This window comes from Chlorocebus sabaeus, chromosome 23 (assembly GCF_047675955.1).
Source record: "Chlorocebus sabaeus isolate Y175 chromosome 23, mChlSab1.0.hap1, whole genome shotgun sequence".
Taxonomy (NCBI): Eukaryota; Metazoa; Chordata; class Mammalia; order Primates; family Cercopithecidae; genus Chlorocebus; species Chlorocebus sabaeus.
This window is the reverse complement of record NC_132926.1, coordinates 42,813,719-42,832,901: the sequence shown is the minus strand read 5'-3', so window position 1 is coordinate 42,832,901 and position 19,183 is coordinate 42,813,719. Positions and strand designations below refer to the sequence as shown.

Here is a 19,183-nt window from a genome sequence, read left to right as displayed (position 1 = left end):
AAATAAAATCTTCAGTTTGATTTGTAAGAACGTATGTTTGTGTTTCTAGGTATAGACTATGTGATACCTAAAACAGGGTTTTACTGTAAGCTGTGTTCCCTCTTTTATACAAATGAAGAAGTTGCAAAGAATACTCATTGCAGCAGCCTTCCTCATTATCAGAAATTAAAGGTAAGGCTGAATGTAAAACGAGAGTTCTTTTGTGAAAACAAGTTATGGAAGTAAGTGGGATATATAAGTAAAATGTGTATAGTCTTCTCTCTAGACTCAATGCAGTGCTTTATCCTGAAGATAACTTTATTTGTTTTTTTCTTTTTTAAGACAGAGTTTCACTCTTGTCGCCAAGGTTGGAGTACAATGGTGTGATCTTGGCTCACTATAACCTCTACCTCCAGGGTTCAAGCAATTCTTCTGCCTCAGCCTCCCAAGTAGTTGAGATTACAGGCATACACCACCACACCCAGCTAATTTTTGTATTTTTAGTAGAAATAGGGTTTCACCATGTTGGCCAGGCTGGCTGGTCTTGAACTCCTGACCTCTGGTGATCTGCCCACTTCATCCTCCCAAAGTGCTGGAATTACAGGCATGAGCCACCGCACCCGGCCCTTTCTTTCTTTATTGATGGATTATAGAAACATCTGTTGAGCCTCTTGTCATAGTTTACCCTTGTTACATAACAATTTAGTGTTTTCTAACCATGTTATAAATTCTGTGATAGAATTAAACTTACTCAAGTATTCTCAAATTGTTGTTGGGCTGTATCTCTAATTTGGAAGATGCTGGGAGTCTGAATACTAAAAGTCACATGACCATTCATATTAAATAATTTTTTAATATTGAAATTATTGATAATGACACTTCAGTTATTTTTATGACCAAAAGAATATAAAGATCAAAGGCGTAAATATATAAACCACAACATCACTAAAGAATAATTCCTGTTGAGATATATTGAAGTTTGTTTTTGTAATTATCAGCCTCTTTGGACTACCTGTTGAAATAATGACTGAAACTTAAAAGTAGTTGCTAAACAACTCAATTATAGATACCTTGGTTTTTCACACTGCTTTATAATAAGTTAACTATAGTTATTCAATCTTTAGATATGTTCTGTGTTGACTAAATGGATGAATGCAATCTTTAACTTTGGAAATAATTTAGGTTCCTGGCTGTGTATCAACTTCTGTTTTTTTGTTGTTGTTGTTGTTTTGTTTTTTAATGTAACTGCTCTTTGCTACCTATATGTCTCTTACCATGCTGTATATGAAGAAGGAATTGTGGTTATTTGCAATGGTAGCAGCAATGTAGTACAATTATTTTATTTTTATTTTTTTGAGACCGTTTTGCTCTTGTTGCCCAGGGCTGGAGTGCAGTGGTGTGATTTTGGCTCACCCCAACACCCCCTCCTGGGTTCAAGCCATTCACTTGCCTCAGCCTCCTGAGCAGCTGTCATTACAGGCACGCAACCACGCCTGGCTAGTTTTGTATTTTTAGTAGAGCTGGGGTTTCTCCATGTTAGTCAGGCTGGTCTGGAACTCCCGGCTTCAGGTGATCCGCCTGCCTCGGCCTCCCAAAGTGCTGGGATTACAGGCCTGAGCCACAGTGCCTGCCCTGGTACAAATATTTTTATCTGCTTTGATTTTAAGCTGTTTGGGGTCAAAAACTGTATGTATTGTTGAGAAGAATATGGAAATAATATAAAAGATTGCTTGGTGCTTCTTGTGGCTCCTTTTATTATTTCCTTATATTTTATTTATTTTTTTGAGACGGAGTTGCTCTTGTTGCCCAAGCTGGAGTACAACGGCACAATCTCAGCTCACTGCAACCTCTGCCTCCCAGGTTCAAGCAATTCTCCTGCCTCAGGCTCCCGAGTAGCTGGGATTACAGGCACATGCCGCCATACCCAGCTAATTTTATGTATTTTTAGGAGAAACGGGGTTTCACCATGTTAGCCAGGCTGGTCTCGAACTCCTGACCTCAAGTGATCCGCCTGCCTCAGCCTCCCAAAGTGCTGAGATTACGGGCGTGATGGCCTATTATTTCCTTGTATTTTAAAGAAACTTTGTCACCTTCATCAAGAAACTATTAAGCAATACAGTAACTTGCTAATGGTATATTCATAATTTCCTAACTGGATGTTTGTGGGGTGTTTTGTTTTTTTTTTCTTTAAAGGATATAATGGCTTTTAATTCGTACTATTTTGCATTAACTATATTAAGTTGATAAATTCCAAAGAGATGGAAAGATACTTTGGACATTTTAGATTAGATTTTTGAATATGTCTTTTGTACTTCCATTAGTGTCTTAATGGAGCTCCTGTGTCTAGAGACTCTGGAAGTCCCAGGTTTAATGGCAGGGGTCAGCAAGCTACACTTGTTGCTCAGTCATCTGCTTTTGTAAGGTTTTATTAGAACCCACATCCATAATCGTTTAAGTGTCATCTATAGTTGTTTTAGTTTATAATGGAGTGCAGGATTGAGTAGTTAAGACTGAATGGCTCAATGAGTCTAAAATATTTACTGCTGGCCTTGCAAGAAAATGTTTGTTCAGGTGATTTAATGAATAGTGCCTTGAGGCCAGATGTGGTAGCTCATGCATGTAATCTCAGCACTTTGGGAGGTGGAGACGGGCAGATCACCTGAGATCAGGAGTTTGAGACCAGCCTGACCAACACAGTGAAAACCTTGTCTCTACCAAAAGTTCAAAAAAATTAGCTGGGCATGATGGCAGGTGCCTGGAATCCCAGTTACTTGGGAGGTTGAGGCAGGAGAATCAGTTGAACCTGGGAAGTGGAGGTTGCAGTGAGCCGAGATCACGCCACTGCACTCCAGCCTGGGCAACAGAGCAAAACTCTGTCTCAAAAAAATAAATAGGCCGGGCGCGGTGGCTCAAGCCTGTAATCCCAGCACTTTGGGAGGCCGAGACGGGCGGATCACGAGGTCAGGAGATCGAGACCATCCTGGCTGACACGGTGAAACCCCGTCTCTACTAAAAAATACAAAAAACTAGCCGGGCGAGGTGGCGGGCGCCTGTAGTCCCAGCTACTTGGGAGGCTGAGGCAGGAGAATGGCGTGAACCCGGGAGGCAGAGCTTGCAGTGAGCCGAGATCCGGCCACTGCACTCTCCAGCCTGGGCGACAGAGCAAGACTCTGTCTCAATCAATCAATCAATCAATCCATGTCATTTAGACCCATAGTTCTTGGGGTAGTGTCAGTTCAGTGTGACTGTGGTCTTTGTTTTCTCATCTCTAAAATATAGGCTTAATTATAACATTCGAATTCCCTTTTTTTTTTTTTTTTTTTTTTTTTTTTTTTTACCTTTTAGCGTTTTTTCCCCATGCCTTATTGTAATGTCCTGAAACAGGTTTTGTGTGCTAGTAAGGATTAACTGATTGTTGAAAATATTGGCAAAATTATAGTTTAAGTCCTTGAACTTGGATATAAGATATTTGGTTTTGGAATTAATCCGTTTTGCTGTGTTTCTCTAAGGTGACTTAATGGCTTTAATTCTCTCTCTCTTTTTAGAAATTTCTGAATAAATTGGCAGAAGAACGCAGACAGAAGAAGGAAACTTAAGATGTGCAAGAAGATTTAATGATTTCAAAGAAAATAATGGTTCTTCGTTTTTAATGTTAACCTTTTTTAAATACAATACTGATAGTTAGAAGAAAACTATTGTACTCTTTTGTTTTAGTGGAGAAATAATAGATGTCTGTTCATGTGTTAAGTGTTATAGCAAAAAAAAATACACATATGGTTAAGTTAATGAATAGTTTTTGTTTTATCAAAATGGCAACGGACAGAAATACTTTGTAGAGATTGACTTCCTAAGCTACTTAAGACAACTTGCACCACTAAGAAATGTAGAACCATTTGGAAAAATGAAATTTAGTAGTTCCAAGTTTCAAAGAAATGTCAACATTTTATTCCATTCAATAAAGAACAAAACCAATAGTATTTTTATTACTTTCATCTGAAACATTCCATGTTTTAATCTGAGCCTTGCAGACTTTGATTTGGAGTTTGAACCTGTTTTGGTTGCATTTCATTTTTGGAGAACTTCATTAACGTGAGATTGGCGATTCAAATGCAGGTGCAGTTTTCTGTTAATGTCATGCTGTTGTTTAGGTAATAAGAAATATTAAGTAATTGGCTTTAGATTTTGTAATTTTTTCCCTGAGTTCCTGCTAGATTTCGTATTCTAGTAGTCAATGTATTTTCAGTGAAATGTAAAAATATTCCCGTTCTCTTTGACCAGTATTAATTTTTGAGATCTTACTGCTTGTCACTTGAATCCCGTAATTGTCATACATCTCTGGTATAAGCAACATTTGATTTTTGAAGTGTGTAGACCATCTCTTCATATTTTCAAGATGTAATTTTACATTTCTGCATTTTTAAAACAGTTTGGCCATAATCCTAGATGCACGCTTCTAATTCATGTACCTGCACATGTGACCTTTGTGAACAGAAATTTGCATGTATAATTTGTGTTTACTTGTAACTTTCTGGTTATATACTGCTTATATCTGTGGATTCAAGTTACTGAAGTGAATACCAATAAAAAGAAAACCCTATGCCATGTTCATTGGTTATACATGTTTGGAATGTTAACCAACATATTTGTCAGTTGTGGTTTTTATTTGCTCTTAAACTTTGTGCATGCTTTAACAATTTATTACTTTTAAATCTAGAGTGAATGTTCTAAAGACTACCGCTAAAGGTCTGAGTTTTAAAAATTTTGCTGCTGGTGGATTTCTTGTTCCTGTTACATAACTAAAAGTGAGGCCATTTGTGGTTTTTAAAAACCTTATGAGTTAAAAATACTGCAGGTGAACAAACAGCAAAAGCTTGTGTTTAGACATACTGTTGACTTAACAGTACAATTGGAAATAATACAGATGAGCAAGAATTAGTTCAGCCAACTTTTTAAAATAATTATGTAGGGCTTCTTGGTATATTGGATCATCTGTTGTAAACAGTTTTTTGTTCCCCCCCCCCCCCCCCCCCCCCCGAAACAGGGTCTCGTGCTGTCACCCAGACTGCATGCAGTGGCACAGTCATAGTTCTCTGCAACCTCAGCCTCCGGGCTCAAATGACCCTCCTACCTCAGCCTCCTGAGTAGCCGGGACTACAGGCTCATGCCATTATGCCTGGCTAATTTTTGTTTTTTTGTATAGATGGGACTTTGCCATGTTGCCCTGGCTGGTCTTGAATTCCTGGGCCCAAGTGATCTCACTTCAGCCTCCCTAAGTGCTGGGACTATAGGCATGAGCCACTGTCACTGGCCAAGAAACAAAGTTTTAATAGGATAGGCATTGTCTTTCAAATGTTCAGACCCAAATGCATTAAAGGATATTTCAAATAGTTGGATAAATTTTATGGTCTCTCCCGTTGAAAAGCAGGTGATGATTTTAATGTGACATGCACAAAAAATCCTTGCCAGTTTACTTCTGCAATTTTAGCCTTTACTAATTACCCACTTCTGTTTAATTCCCATTTTTAACTAACAGCAAGTACAGAAAGCACTATGTGCACGATGGAGTTCTTCAGTGTTTCCTGTTGGTGATGGCTTTTTCATAGCTTTTACTTTGTTGGATTTAGCAAGTTGAAGGAAAGAATGCTTTGTTTACTTTATTATCTACATTTGAGAGCATTTAGAAATCAGAAATTGTTACAATAAGCTGTTAGTGATAAATCTATAACAGCCCTCAGATTATGAGAAAACTTCTTTTTAATAGGAATGTTTCCACTTAAGTTTGCTGTAAAGTTTAAGAACATGTTTCCTACAGCTATTTCAGCCCTTAGTTTAATCTTATATTCTACAAAAGTGAATGAAGCTTTTAGAAGTACCTTGGGTTTGTTTCATAATTCTTCTTTGTTGACCCATTGCTAGTAAATTTGGGATCTGAGAGTGTCCTTTATAAGACATTAATTGGGGCCGGGCGCGGTGGCTCAAGCCTGTAATCCCAGCACTTTGGGAGGCCGAGACGGGCGGATCGCGAGGTCAGGAGATCGAGACCATCCTGGCTAACACGATGAAACCCCGTCTCTACTAAAAAATACAAAAAAAATAGCCGGGCGAGGTGGCGGGCGCCTGTAGTCCCAGCTACGCGGGAGGCTGAGGCGGGAGAATGGCGAAAACCCGGGAGGCGGAGCTTGCAGTGAGCTGAGATCCGGCCACTGCACTCCAGCCTGGGCGACAGAGCGAGACTCCCTCTCAAAAAAAAAAAAAAAAAAAAAAAAAATTAATTGGATAGCTGTAGTATTGCTTTGAGTATTCTAAAAATAAGTTCATTTGAAATATTATTCAAGAGTATGAATTTCCACCCATCGTGTGTGTACGTCAATACTTTTAGAGATTTATTTATTTGAGACTGTCTTGCCCAGGCTGGAGTGCAGTGGGATGATCTTGGCTGAATTCTCCTACCTCGGCCTCTCAGGTAGCTGGGACTACAGGTGCATACCGCCATGCCCAGCTAATGTTTCTGTTTTTCTTAGTAGAGGCGGGGTTTTACCATGTTGACCAGGCTGGTCTCAAACTCCTGACCTCAATTGATCTACTTGGCCTCCTAGAGTGCTGGGATTACAGGCGTGAGCCACTGCACCCAACCCCTCCAGTGATTTTTAAGTGGTAACATTCTTTGGAGCTTTTTAGGAATAGCCATTATTTGAGTTCCCTAAGGACAGGTTCCCCTGCCACCTTTTTTTAAGGTGATGGGGACTGGAAAAGGAAATGGTAAACTATGGAATGTTGTGGCATGTAGTAAGGTTATACAGGAAGAAGAGTGTACTTAAATTTGTTACTTTAGCTTTGTTCACAGTGGATTTTTTTTCAGCCTAAAGTTTGTGACAAAAGTAGCTCATGGTATGTAATAGAAATCTGCTGGGATACTGCAGAGCAGCATATGGGCTGCTGAAGATAACTTGCACTAGGACAGAAGCAGCTCTGGGTATAGTCTGTTGGTTGCCTTCCATCATAGTGTAGCTGAAAGCCTGGGTATTCAGTGTTTAATGAGTTTGAGGTGGTTTTATACCCTGACAGAGGACCCACACCTCATTGTTGAGCTAGCTGGGTTTGAAGTACTCTCCCACTTCGACCATTAGGTGATAAGGTCAAGATTCTTGGAATCAACACTCGTGCACAAACAGTTATGGGAATTATTTTCCTTTAAAACGAATTGTTTTCAGCCGGGTGTGGTGACTCACGCCTGTAATCCCAGCTTTGGGAGGCCAAGGTGGGCAGATCACGAGGTCAGGAGATCAAGACCATCCTAGCTAACACGGTGAAACCCCATCTCTACTAAAAATACAAAAAATCAGCCAGACATGGTGGCGGGCACCTGTAGTCCCAACTACTCAGGAGGCTGAGGCAGGAGAATGGCGTGAACCTGGGAGGCCGAGCTTGCAGTGAGCCAAGATGGTGCCACTGCACTCCAGCCTGGGCGACAGAGTGAGACTGTGTCTCAAAAAAACGGTTTTCAAATGTTTGCATGCATCAAAATTGCCTACAGGTTAAAGCATTGCTGGCTCCCTGCCATGTTTTCTAATTTCTTAAGTTTGGGATGAGTACTGATAATTTGCATTTTTGAGAGATTGTTTGGAGGTTTTAATGGAAACCCAGCTACACGTATACCCTTAAAGGACCGGTCGGTCCTCCATTGGTGATGGTTGTCCTCTTCAGCACACTGCACAGCTTCAGGAGGGTCGGGAGAGACACACTTGGAGCAGTTAGTGAGTAAAGGGACACCTACCTAACCAGCCATATCAGCTGAATCAGTTTTTGTAGTTCTAGTAGAGACGGGGTTTCACCATGTTGGCCAGGCTGGTCTCGAACTCCTGACTTCAATCCTCCTGCCTCGGCCTCCCACTCAGCTCTCGGGTGAGCCACCGCACTCAACCTGATGGGCATTTTTAATGAGTTCCCAGGTGATGGCAATGTCAGTGAGATCAAGCTTTGAGAACTTCACCTGTAACTGAAGATGTGTTGGTGGTAGGTAATTGTAACCAGGTCCTACCTGGCTTGGTTGGTTACTATTGCCTGAGGTACTGGTTTTGCTACTCTTCCCAAAGCTAAAACTAAAGGAAAAACTACATAGTCACCTTTTTAAAAAAAAATCATTTATGGGAGACAACCTCTTTCAGAGCCATAGATACTGTTACCCTTTATTTTTAGCCAAACAAAGTTTTGTAATTTTGTTGGGGATATGGTAAGAAATTGCAAGGAATGTTAGTGGAATAGAACTACAACAGGAGTTTGCCATTTTGCCTGGTCAGGCGGTTTATTATCTTTTTATTTTTCCTTTATTTTGCACCTCTCAAGCTCTACATAGGAACTAATGATGATGCTTGGTAACAGCTAGTTTGCTGAAATTTAATGAGAATGGAAAAGTGGAAATGGTTAATTCTCTGTCACTCTGGCGATCTAACTTGCTGATGGATCTCAGTTAAAGCACTGGTAATTGGGTAATAGCCTGAAACTTGAGAGAATTTTTGTCAAAATAACTCCCTATGGAGGTTAGTTGAAAAAATTCTTGAGAACAGTTGAGAAGTAACATGATTAATTTTGAAGAGAATTTTTTTTTTTTTGAGACATGGTTTTCCTCTTGCTACCCAGGCTGGAATGCAATAGTGCGATCTCGGCTCACTGCAACCTCTGTCTGCCGGATTCAAACTATTCTCAGCCTCTTTAAGTAGCTGGAATTGGAATTACAGGTGCCCACCACCACGCCCGGCTAATTATTTTTTCTTCTTTCTTTTTTTTTTTTTTTTTGGTAGAGACAGGCCTTCACTATGTTGGCGAGGCTGATCTTGAACTCCTGACCTCAGGCAATCCACCCGCCTCAGCCTCCCAAAGTGCTGGGATTACAGATGTGAGCCAGCCCAATTATATTAATTTTAAAGGATTTATTCTTAAAGTTTTTGGTCTTGTCCTGCCTTTGAAGTTTTCTTGTTTGTTGAGACAGGGTCTCACTGTCACTGGGGTGGAGTGCTGTGGTGCAATCATGGCTTACTGCAGCCTCCATCTCCCGAGTCTCAGGTGATTCCCACATCTCAGCCTCCACAATAGCTGGGGCTACAAGTGCACGCCACCACACCCAGCTAAGTTTTGTATTTTTTGTAGAGGGGTTTTGCCATATTGCCCAGGCTAGTCTCTCAAACTCCTGGACTCAAGTTATCCGCCCACTTTGGTTTCCCAAAGTGTTGGGATAACAGGTGTGAGCCACCGTGCCCAGCCTATGAGAAGTTTCTTCTAAGGACCTGATCCAAAAGAGTATACACAAAGAGCAGCAGGAGTCCTACCTTTGATTAGGACAAAATGCTTTTCAAGCTTCACTCCTTGCCCCTGCCTATCAAAAACGGGACCAATTTCAGTTGGCTCAACTTTGACAGGGTTGTTAAATAAGAAGTAGCTGCTGCTTATTGGCCATTTGGCTTTTGAGATTTAAATGGAAGAGTTTGTTTTCCTACATGATGGGAAAATTTGAAACATCACAGAGCAATCAGATCCCAGCTACTTAATAACTATCAACTCTATTTGTTTTGTTTTTTGTTTTGAGACGGGCTTTGGCGCTGTCACCCAGGCAATAAATGACAATCATAGCTCACTGCAGCCTCGAACTCCGGGACTCAAGTGATCCACCTGCCTCCACCTCTCAAGTAGCTAGGGCTACGGCCATGTGCTGCCATGCCCAGCTAATTTTTGTAGGGGTTGTGTGTGTATGTGTCTAGAAGATGTGGTCTTGCTATGTTGCTCAGGCTGGTCTCAAATCCATGGGCTTAAGAGATCCCCCTAGGCCTCCCAATGTGCTGGGATTATAGGGGTAAGTCACCATGCCCGGCACATTTTACTTTTTTTGCTACACTTGCATAAACCCTAGTTTTTTGTTGTTGATTTTTGTTTGTTTTTCTTTCTTTTTTGAGAGGGGTTCTTGCTCTGACACCCAGGCTGGGGTGCAGTGCCGTGATCTCAGCCCACTGCAACCTCTGCCTCCCAGTTTCGAGTGATTCTCCTGCCTCAGCCTCCCCAGTAGCTGTGACTACAGGTGTGCAACCACACCTGGCTAATTTTTATTTTTGTACTTTTGGAAGAGACGGGGGTCTCATTATGCTGCCCAGGCTGGTCTCAAACTCCTGACTTCAAGTGATTCGCCTACCTCGGTCTCCCAAAGTGCTAGGATTACAGGTGTGAGCCACTGTACCTGGCCCACCCCCACCTGTTTTTTTTTTAGAGACAGCCTCACCGTCTTACCAGGTTGGGGTGCGGTGGCACACTAATAGCTCATGGCGGCCTCGAACTCCTAGGCTTAAGCAAGCCTCCTGCCTCAGCGTATAAGTAACTGGGATTTACAAGAATGTGCCACCACACTTAGCTATTTTTTAAAATTTTTTGTGAACACGGGGTTTTGGTAAGTTTCCCAGGCTAGTTTTGAACTCCTGGCCTCAAGCATTCCTCTGCCTCAGCCTCCCAAAGTGCTGGGATTATAGGTGTGAGCCACAGAACCTAGCCTATCCCCTATTTGAATAGGGAAACCTGCTTTATGGTGTGAGAGCCTGTGGAAAAGGATTGCAGTTTGATGATTGGTGTAATGGATAGTGAGACTTTCATGATACTTCCTAGTTCATTTTTCTGATTTTGGTTGCTTCTGCTGAAACTCCAAGTGTATCTCTGGCCCATCTTATTTTAAAAGGCAAGCTTCTAGAGAGCCGAACATGGGGAGGACATGGAAACAAAAAGCTGAGCTGCACAAAGGCAGCAGGGAAGGGTTTTTCCAGCTGGAAGAGAGGAATTGCTTCTGCCTTTCCAGTTATTCAGCACATCTGTAGGCACACATGATGATTCTGCAAAAACGTTTACCTATTCTACACCTACACATTGTTTTCCAAATCCTGACCATGCTGCCTATTCAACCTATACAAGTTTGGCTCTTTAAGGCCAGGTGAGTTTTAAACTTCACTAAACAACTTTTTAAGGAAAACCTACCACTTACTGTCTGTGGCATCCTCAGTGCCTAGATCAGTGCAGACATAAGTAGGCATTTTAAAAGCTGAATAATACTTTATCGCCTCACCTCATTCAGAGCAGGGACCTTTGCTTACCCTGCAGTGTTAGGCCCTTACTCAACCCTACGTACCTGCCCTAGCTAGCTACATTCTCTGCCTAGCTTAATACAAAGGAGCATAAGGACAAGACCATTACTGAAGCACTATAGGAACCTATGTTAAAAGTTCATTTTGGGGTGGGGAAGGGGGTGTTTTCCTGTTTATAAATGCAATATGCAAATCAAGCTTTCCTAGAGAATTTAGACAATAGTTTAAAATTCAGAAAATAATGATTCCTTTGAAATCTGACCACCTGGAAATACTGCTATTAACATTTTGATGACCACTCTATCGGATACTTGGCATTTATATCTACTTGTGCCTGTTTACATATAAAATTTTGAAAGATTGTACAAACATGCTGTTTTGCAACCTGCTCTTTTAAAAAGCATTGATATATTCTATATCAATGAATATACGTATTTTAAATGATTTTATTTTAATGCATCATTATTCATTTAACCAATTTCCTGTTAGGCATTTTGATCTTTTGGGTTTTATAACCAGGCTATATTCTTACATGTCTCTCTTTACATCTGTCCGTTTGGGTAGATTCCTATATTTGGAGTGTTGGGGTAAGAAGGTACATACTTTTTACATTGATGTTAGAAATGAGAGGTCTGTAGGAAGGTGGTGATTTACAGTGGGGCCTACTCATAGCCATCCTGGGTCTTCTGATTTCTACTTCAACCTCCATCTTAAGATGGTTACTATGTGAACCAGCTACATAAATTTTTGCAGTGTTTTAAAACTGGATCTCTCTGTTGGTCCCATTGCAGTGTCTTTCCTTATCATTAGCAAACTTGTTAGCCTTCATTATTTTGTTTTCCATTTATAGATCATCACCATCACTATCCAAGCATAATATTGTTACATTGAAGTTTATTTTGCAATCGAGCAGTGTCCTTGTGTCTAGAGAATGCCAAGGAAATACTGGGCCCCTAACGCTTAGCCACAGTGGTGAACTCTCAATGCGATCTGGAAATTGAGATCTTAACCCCTTTGTGTGGGAAAAACAGCATTGGTCTTTTGAGTGTTTCACATGATTTATCAAATATTTTTTATTACCATTATAACCAGTTAAGTGGATTGTGTTACTAAATAACAAATTCAATTATCTCATGTTTACCTTTTTGTTTGTTTTAAGACAGAGTCTGACTTTGTCACCCAGGCTGGAATGCAATGGCATGGCCTCGGCTCACTGCAGCCTCCACCTCCCTCCCAGGTTCAAGCGATTCTCCTGCCTCAGCCTCATGGGTAGCTGACTACAGGAGTGTGCTAACACATCTGGCTAATTTTTATATTTTTAGTAGAGACAGGGTTTCACCATGTTGGCCAGGCTGGTCTCGAACTCCTGACCTCGTGATCTGCCCACCTCGGCCTCCCAAAGTGCTGGGATTACAGGCATGAGCCACCGCGCCTGGCTCCGTGTTTACCTTTTAAGAGAGTCTGGGTAAGGCCAGGCTGGTCTCGAACTCCTGACCTCGTGATCCACCCACCTCGGCCTCCCAAAGTGCTGGGATTACAGGCGTGAGCCACCGCGCCGGGCTTCCGTGTTTACCTTTTAAGAGAGTCTGGGTTAGGCCAGGCCGTGTGGCTCACAGCTGTAATCCCAGCACCTTGGGAAGCTGAAGTGGGCAGATCATTTGAACCCAGGAGTTCAAGACCAGCCTGGGCAATGTGGCAAAACCTCATTTCTACAAAAAATTCAAAAATTAGCCAGGCATGGTGGTACTCAGCTACTTCACAAGCTGAGGTGGGAGGATTGCTTGAGCCAGGAAGGTTGAGGCTGTAGTGAGCTGTGATCATGCCACTGCACTCCAGCCGGGGTGATAGAGCAAGACTGTGTCTTCAGAAGTGTGTCTGGGTCATCTCAGACTATATAAATACCTATGTTGTTCTGTTCAGACTTCCTCCAGCCTCAGGTTGATATCTTATCTTCACAGTTTAGAATATAGACCTGTAAGTGCTGCCAAAGTGGTTGACCCAGGAGCTAGGGTAGAACCATCTGCATTCATTTCTTTGGGGCTTTGGACTGGCCCAGAGCAGTATTCAGTGAATGAAATAGCTCTGAAGAGAAACAACCCTGTTTCTAAATTCAAGCCTTCCCATGGAGGGAATTTTTTGTCTTAGTAAATACTACAAACATATTGTTTTTAAAAGATTCAAATTTTTCAGGAAAGTAAAAAGATAGTTATTTGTACCCGTTTCCTAGTCGCTCATTTTCCCTCTCCAAAGGGAAGAAACTAGTTTATGTCCCTCTTTCAAATATAGTGTCTACACATTTGAACATCCAGATTTGTAAAACACATACTCTTGGCCGGGTGTGGTGGCTCACACCTGTAATCCCAGCACTCTGAGAGGCTGAGGCAGGTGGATCACGAGGTCAGGAGATCGAGACCATCCTGGCCAACACGGTGAAACCTCTATCTCTACTAAAAGTACAAAAATTGGTGGGGTGTGGTGGTGTGCACCTGTAGTCCCAGCTACTCGGGAGACTGTGGCAGGAGAAATGCTTGAACCCGGGAGGTGGATGTTGCAGTGAGCCGAGATGGCACAACTGCACTTCAACTTGGGCAAGAGAGCCAGACTCTGTCTCAAACAAACAAAAAAAATACTCTCTTCTTTACATTGCTTAGTGTCACTAGAAATGTATCTTGGGGCTTCTCAACGATGACAGGAAGGAAGCATGGGTAAGAATAACTATGGGGCCGGTGCACCCAGAATCACGGACTAGAAAATTCTTTTTTTTTTTTTTTTTGAGATGGAGTCTGGCTCTGTTGCCCAGGCTGGAGTGCAGTGGCCGGATCTCAGCTCACTGCAAGCTCCGCCTCCCAGGTTTACGCCATTCTCCTGCCTCAGCCTCCCGAGTAGCTGGGACTACAGGCGCCCGCCACCTCGCCCGGCTATTTTTTTGTATTTTTTAGTAGAGACGGGGTTTCACCGTGTTAGCCAGGATGGTCTCGATCTCCTGACCTGGTGATCCGCCCGTCTCGGCCTCCCAAAGTGCTAGGATTACAGGCTTGAGCCACCGCGCCCGGCCACGGACTAGGAAATTCTTGAACCCAGAGGTCACACTCTTCTATCCTGTGTGGAAACGGCATTTCCTCCTTTAGCCACAAAGAAATTTGCACATGTATTTGTATTTTGCGTTTGCATCCAGCTTCAAAAAGTGTGTTTTTGTGCCTGCACGTGTCTGAGTGCGGGTGTTTGCATATCATTTAGTACGCCTCTGTGATTACCCTTAGTTGATTATTTTTCTGTGTCAGGATCTTGATGTGACTCGGTGCATGTCGCTGTTTGTGTGACATTGTGTATCATGGGGTGTGTATGGATGTGTGTGTGCTATGTCATTATCTAAATATTACTTTTTTGGGGTGTGTGTGTGACGTCTGTAAAAGTCCACGCCTGTGTGTCTTGTCAGGGTGCTCTTCAGTGTCCAGCTGCCTCACTCATTGCATCCCATCATTCCCGAAAGATGGGCGGGTGTGGGAACAGTGGTACGCCCCCATTCCTGCCTCTCAGAGAGAACGTGCGGCAGCGTTCCCGGTACACCCGGCAGGCGGCCGCAGGGGCACGCTAAAAGGCCGTTGCGCGTGCACCCGTGTGCAGCCTTGGAGACGGCCTTTGAGACAGCCTTCGGGGTCGCGCGTTCTCGCGCGCGGCCTCTAGTGGCCTCGGAGGGCAGAGCTGACAGAAAAGAGGGCGGGGCTGGCGGCGACGGAAGTGAAGTCACTTCCGGGCTAGGGTGTTTGTTTGGACTGGAGAAGGGAGGCGGCGGGCGAAGCGCACGTCGAGCGGGGGAGCGGCGCTGCCTGTGGAGATCCGCGGAGGCCGACAGGATTCGTTGGCTGCCGTCCCCGCTGCTGTGCACTGGGTGAGGGGGTCCCCTCGGGCGGAGTGGCGATAGGGGTGCGGCGGTCGAGCGACAGCACGTCGGCGACGGCAGAGGGGCCTAAAGGGTTCCCTGGGTGATTGGCCACCGAGTCCCTTGCGGCCTCTGTTGTTCACTGCCTCTTTCCACCAAGTCTGAGGGATTAGCTTGGGCCGACTTCGTCTCTCTCTTCTTTGAGACATGGCCGTCGCTTTTTTTTTCATTGTCATTATTAATGATTTGGATCTCGCAGCTCTCTATCCGGGTCCTCCGTGGCGCGAGGGTTGCCGGGATAGCACTTGGCCTTATTGCCCATTCCCCCGGTCCTTTCTCCCTCCGCCGGGTACCCTTTCCCCTGCCCCCCACCACCGCCTCGGCAACAAAGCTCATTGTTTCTACCCACTTTACGCCTGCGCGTCGCCACGCGCAGCCCCTACTTGCTGCGCGTGCGCGCCTTAGCCGAGGCTGGGGTTTGGGGAGAGAGGGGCGGAGGAGCTGGCGGACTCTTGGCGTCCTGGGGGAACGCAGCCACCGTCGACGGGCCTGATCAGATGATCGTCTTTCTCCCGTTTCTTTGCCATCCCGACCCCTTATTTTTGGTTGTATTGTAGCTCAGGTCCCGGAGAAAAGAACCTTTGGAATACTGGGAACCCTTACCCTAGGAGGGCGTTGAGTTAGATGAACTGTAAGGTCCTCTCACCTTTTAATAATTTTCTGTGCTTACTCTCCTTCCCCGCCACCGCCACTAAAAATAAATAAGGCTTGTGGTGAACTTATGTCTTGTAAACATTTGTTGCAGCAGCCACCAGTGATATTTTTTAGTTACTCTTAAAAGGGGTCTTAACTGTTTCCTTTTGTTTCTCTTTTCTCTGATTTGGCACCCGTATCAACTCATAAAAACCCCAAACTCTAGAAAGAATTTGGCTTCCAATTTGCCTTGGAAGGTGTATCAGTTGACAGCCTTTGACGTTTATTCCAACGGAAAGCAGATGCTCATGTTGGGTGTGCTGGCTAATGTTGGAACGTGGTGGCATTGTTTTTTCAGATTTCATTAGAGCAGTTAGATCAGACGTTGGTTTATATTTTCATTAAGTCGCTTTTGAAATTTCATCTGGCATAGGTTAGGTTTGCAATAAGTAAAAGTTCTCTATAATAATTTTTAATGAGACTCCACTATTTGCTTTTGTCATTGTTTCCAGTTAGTGAAAGACAGGATATTTGGGGAAAATTAGTCTGTTTATACCACTTGTCAGTTGTGAACTTGAAGAAAACTGTTTTTCACCAAAAAATATCACAGGATAGGTAACTTGACAAGAACTATAGAGCCCATTTGTGTTTCTTTAAGGAATGGAGGTTAGGGAATGGAGATTTCCTCTAATGATTCAAGGCTGTGCATATTGTTCCTTAGGAACTCAAATTGAGGTAATTTCACCCTCTTTGGGTCAGAATGAGTTTATAGCAGGTTTTTCCTTAAGCACTCTGCACCTTATTCAGGTTTATCCGTTTATGACTCTAGAGTGTGATGCTCCAGTTTTAGTGAAAAATTTAAAATTTATTAAATCAACACTTAGCAATTTGGTTGATACTGTGGGAGATTAAAGAATGTGGAAGGCAAGACCTCTGCCTTGTAATCTAATAACGTTTTGTGCTTTTAAAACGTTTTCTTGTAATTTACATCCTGTTATTCATTCATTACCATGAAACGTGAAATGGGCAGAGCAAGTTTTTTTTTTACTTTTTTTTTTTTTTTTTTTTGAGATGGAGTCTCAGTCTCGCCAGGCTAGAGTGCTGGAGTGCAGTGGCACAATCTCGGCTCACTGCAACCTCCGCCTCCCCGGGTTCAAGCGATTCTCCTGCCTCCGCCTCCCGAGTAGTGGGGACTACAGGTGCTTGCCACCACGCCTGGCTAATTTTTTGTATTTTTAGTAGAGATGGGATTTCACCGTGTTAGCCAGGATGGTCTCGGTCTCCTCACTTCGTGATCCTCCCGCCTCGGCCTCCCAATAGAGCAAGTTTTATCTTGCCTACTTGGGAATTAAGGAAATAGAGGCTTGAGAGATTTTTTTTTTTTTTTTTTTTTTTGAGGCGGAGTCTCGCTCTGTCGCCCAGGCTGGAGTGCAGTGGCCGGATCTCAGCTCACTGCAAGCTCCGCCTCCCGGGTTCACGCCTTTCTCCTGCCTCAAGACTCCCGAGTAGCTGGGACTACAGGCGCCCGCCACCTCACCCGGCTAGATTTTTGTATTTTTTAGTAGAGACGGGGTTTCACCGGGTTAGCCAGGATGGTCTTGATCTCCTGACCTCGTGATCCGCCCGTCTCGGCCTCCCAAAGTGCTGGGATTACAGGCTTGAGCCACCGCGCCCGGCCGAGATTATTTTTATGTAGGAAATATTTATGTAACACTTAATAATGCCAGGCATTGTTCTGATTGCTTTTACAAATATTAACTAATTTGATCCACAACATAGCTAGAAGATAGGCACTACTATAAAATGAAGATAACAAATGAGATGTGAAGTAACTTGCCCAATGTCACATAGCTAATGATAGTCGGAATTCGAATCCACATAGTCCAGAGATTGTGTGCTGTTAACCATTATGTGGTGCTGTGTGATTTAGTGACAAGTCTAGGGTACTTTAATTTGGTTAAGTAGCATAGCTGGGATTTGAACCTACAGTCTTCTGTGGTCTAAGGTCTTCTGACTGTGGTCTAAATTAAAGTTGTCCAAGTCTTTGCCTTTGTCATCTAGACCACCTGTTGCACAGGTGCATGAATAGTTTGCATTCGACATAGGCTGAGGTTCAGTTCCAGTAACTCCCTTTTTTCTTAATTTTTTCATTGTTTATAGAGTGGTGCTGTCCAATGATGAGGTACTGTGTGTAGTTATGAGCACTTGAGATGTGGCTAGTGTAAATGAAGAACTAAATTTTAATTAAATAGATCTATGTAGCTGATGGCCACCATATTGGAGGGGCACAAGTTTGGGGGATTTGAATTGCCTCTGCTTCCTTTATCAGTTTGTATAAATTTGGGTGACATTTCTAATGTACCGGAGCTTTTATCGGTAAGGATGATCCATCCTTGCTCTCACCTAATTACCCTTATTACGCTACCGTTGAGATTAGGGTAGACTTTGGGATTTTTCTTTGACATTGTTTCATCTCGATAGGTTTAAGATCTGTGATTTTTACCTTGTCCCTTGGTCTAGAGACCTTTAACTAAACGTTTAATCACCGAGATAGATAATGCTAATTGTTATGTGCCAGGTTCTCTAACTAGGTAGTTATTAATTCCTGTGTAACAGATGAGGAAACCGAGACTCAGGTTAAATAACTTGCCATAGTCACACAGTAAAGCAGCCTGGTTCCAGAGCCCATGGTTTTTTGTTGTTGTTTTTGAGATGGAGTCTCACTCTGTTACCCAGGCTGTAGTGCAGTGGCACAATCTCGGCTCACTGCAACCTCCGCCTCCGGGGTTCACACCATTCTCCTGCCTCAGCCTCTCGAGTAGCTGGGACTACAGGCCCTACCACCACACCCAGCTAATTTTTGTTTTTGTATTTTTAGTAGAGACGGGGTTTCACTGTGTTAGCCAGGATGGTCTCGATCTCCTGACCTCGTGATCCACCCACCTTGGCCTCCCAAAGTGCTGGGGTTACAGGTGTGAGCCACCGCCCTAGCCCAGACCCCATGGTTTTTAATCGTTACCTTATTGCGCCAAATAGTAAAACAAAAAATTCAGTGCTTTTCACAGACTTCAGAGTGGAAAACAGACCAATTGAAAAATTTTGCGATCCTCTCTAACTGCCAAAGGAAGTATGCTTAAACGTATTATATGCATAAAATACGATTAAATATATATATATGCAAATAAGGATCACAGTGGTTCAAAACAGAGTCCAAGGGAATGAGAAAAGATGGTGCCTATGGAGGCAGATTAATGAAAGAAACAGAAGAGAACTGTATTTGAATTTTAATGAGAATTCTTAAAAGATGAAACTAGTGGAGAAAGATTGTAAAACCTAAAAGATTTCTTTATTTTAAACTTCCATAGACAATGTAAAAGGACGCTGCTGGAAACCAGTATGTCTGAGAGGCATTTCAGGAGGGAAAACAGCTGAAGACACAATAAAGCCCTAAGTTAATAAACTGAAAGGGTTTGCTGACTTCCAGGCAGCAGTACTGGGAAAAAATTGCCCTTACCTAACC

The 19,183-nt window shown here is 43.1% G+C and overlaps 2 protein-coding genes across 19 annotated transcripts in view; both read left to right on the top strand.

Moving 5' to 3' along the window:
- Positions 1–4,617, top strand: part of MATR3 (matrin 3) — a 37,022-nt gene extending 32,405 nt beyond the window's left edge. For all 17 annotated transcript variants that reach the window (XM_073010663.1, XM_008014614.3, XM_008014610.3 and 14 more), the window contains 2 exons: positions 50–171; positions 3,525–4,617. In XM_073010663.1, the coding sequence (XP_072866764.1) occupies positions 50–171; positions 3,525–3,575 (173 nt within the window). In that variant the 3' untranslated portion in view covers positions 3,576–4,617. The remainder of the gene's footprint in view (positions 1–49; positions 172–3,524) is intronic.
- Positions 4,618–14,403: 9,786 nt separating this feature from the next.
- Positions 14,404–19,183, top strand: part of PAIP2 (poly(A) binding protein interacting protein 2) — a 30,143-nt gene continuing 25,363 nt past the window's right edge. For both annotated transcript variants that reach the window (XM_008014624.3, XM_073010664.1), the window contains exon 1: positions 14,404–14,979. The gene's annotated coding sequence lies outside the window, so the exon portion shown is untranslated. The remainder of the gene's footprint in view (positions 14,980–19,183) is intronic.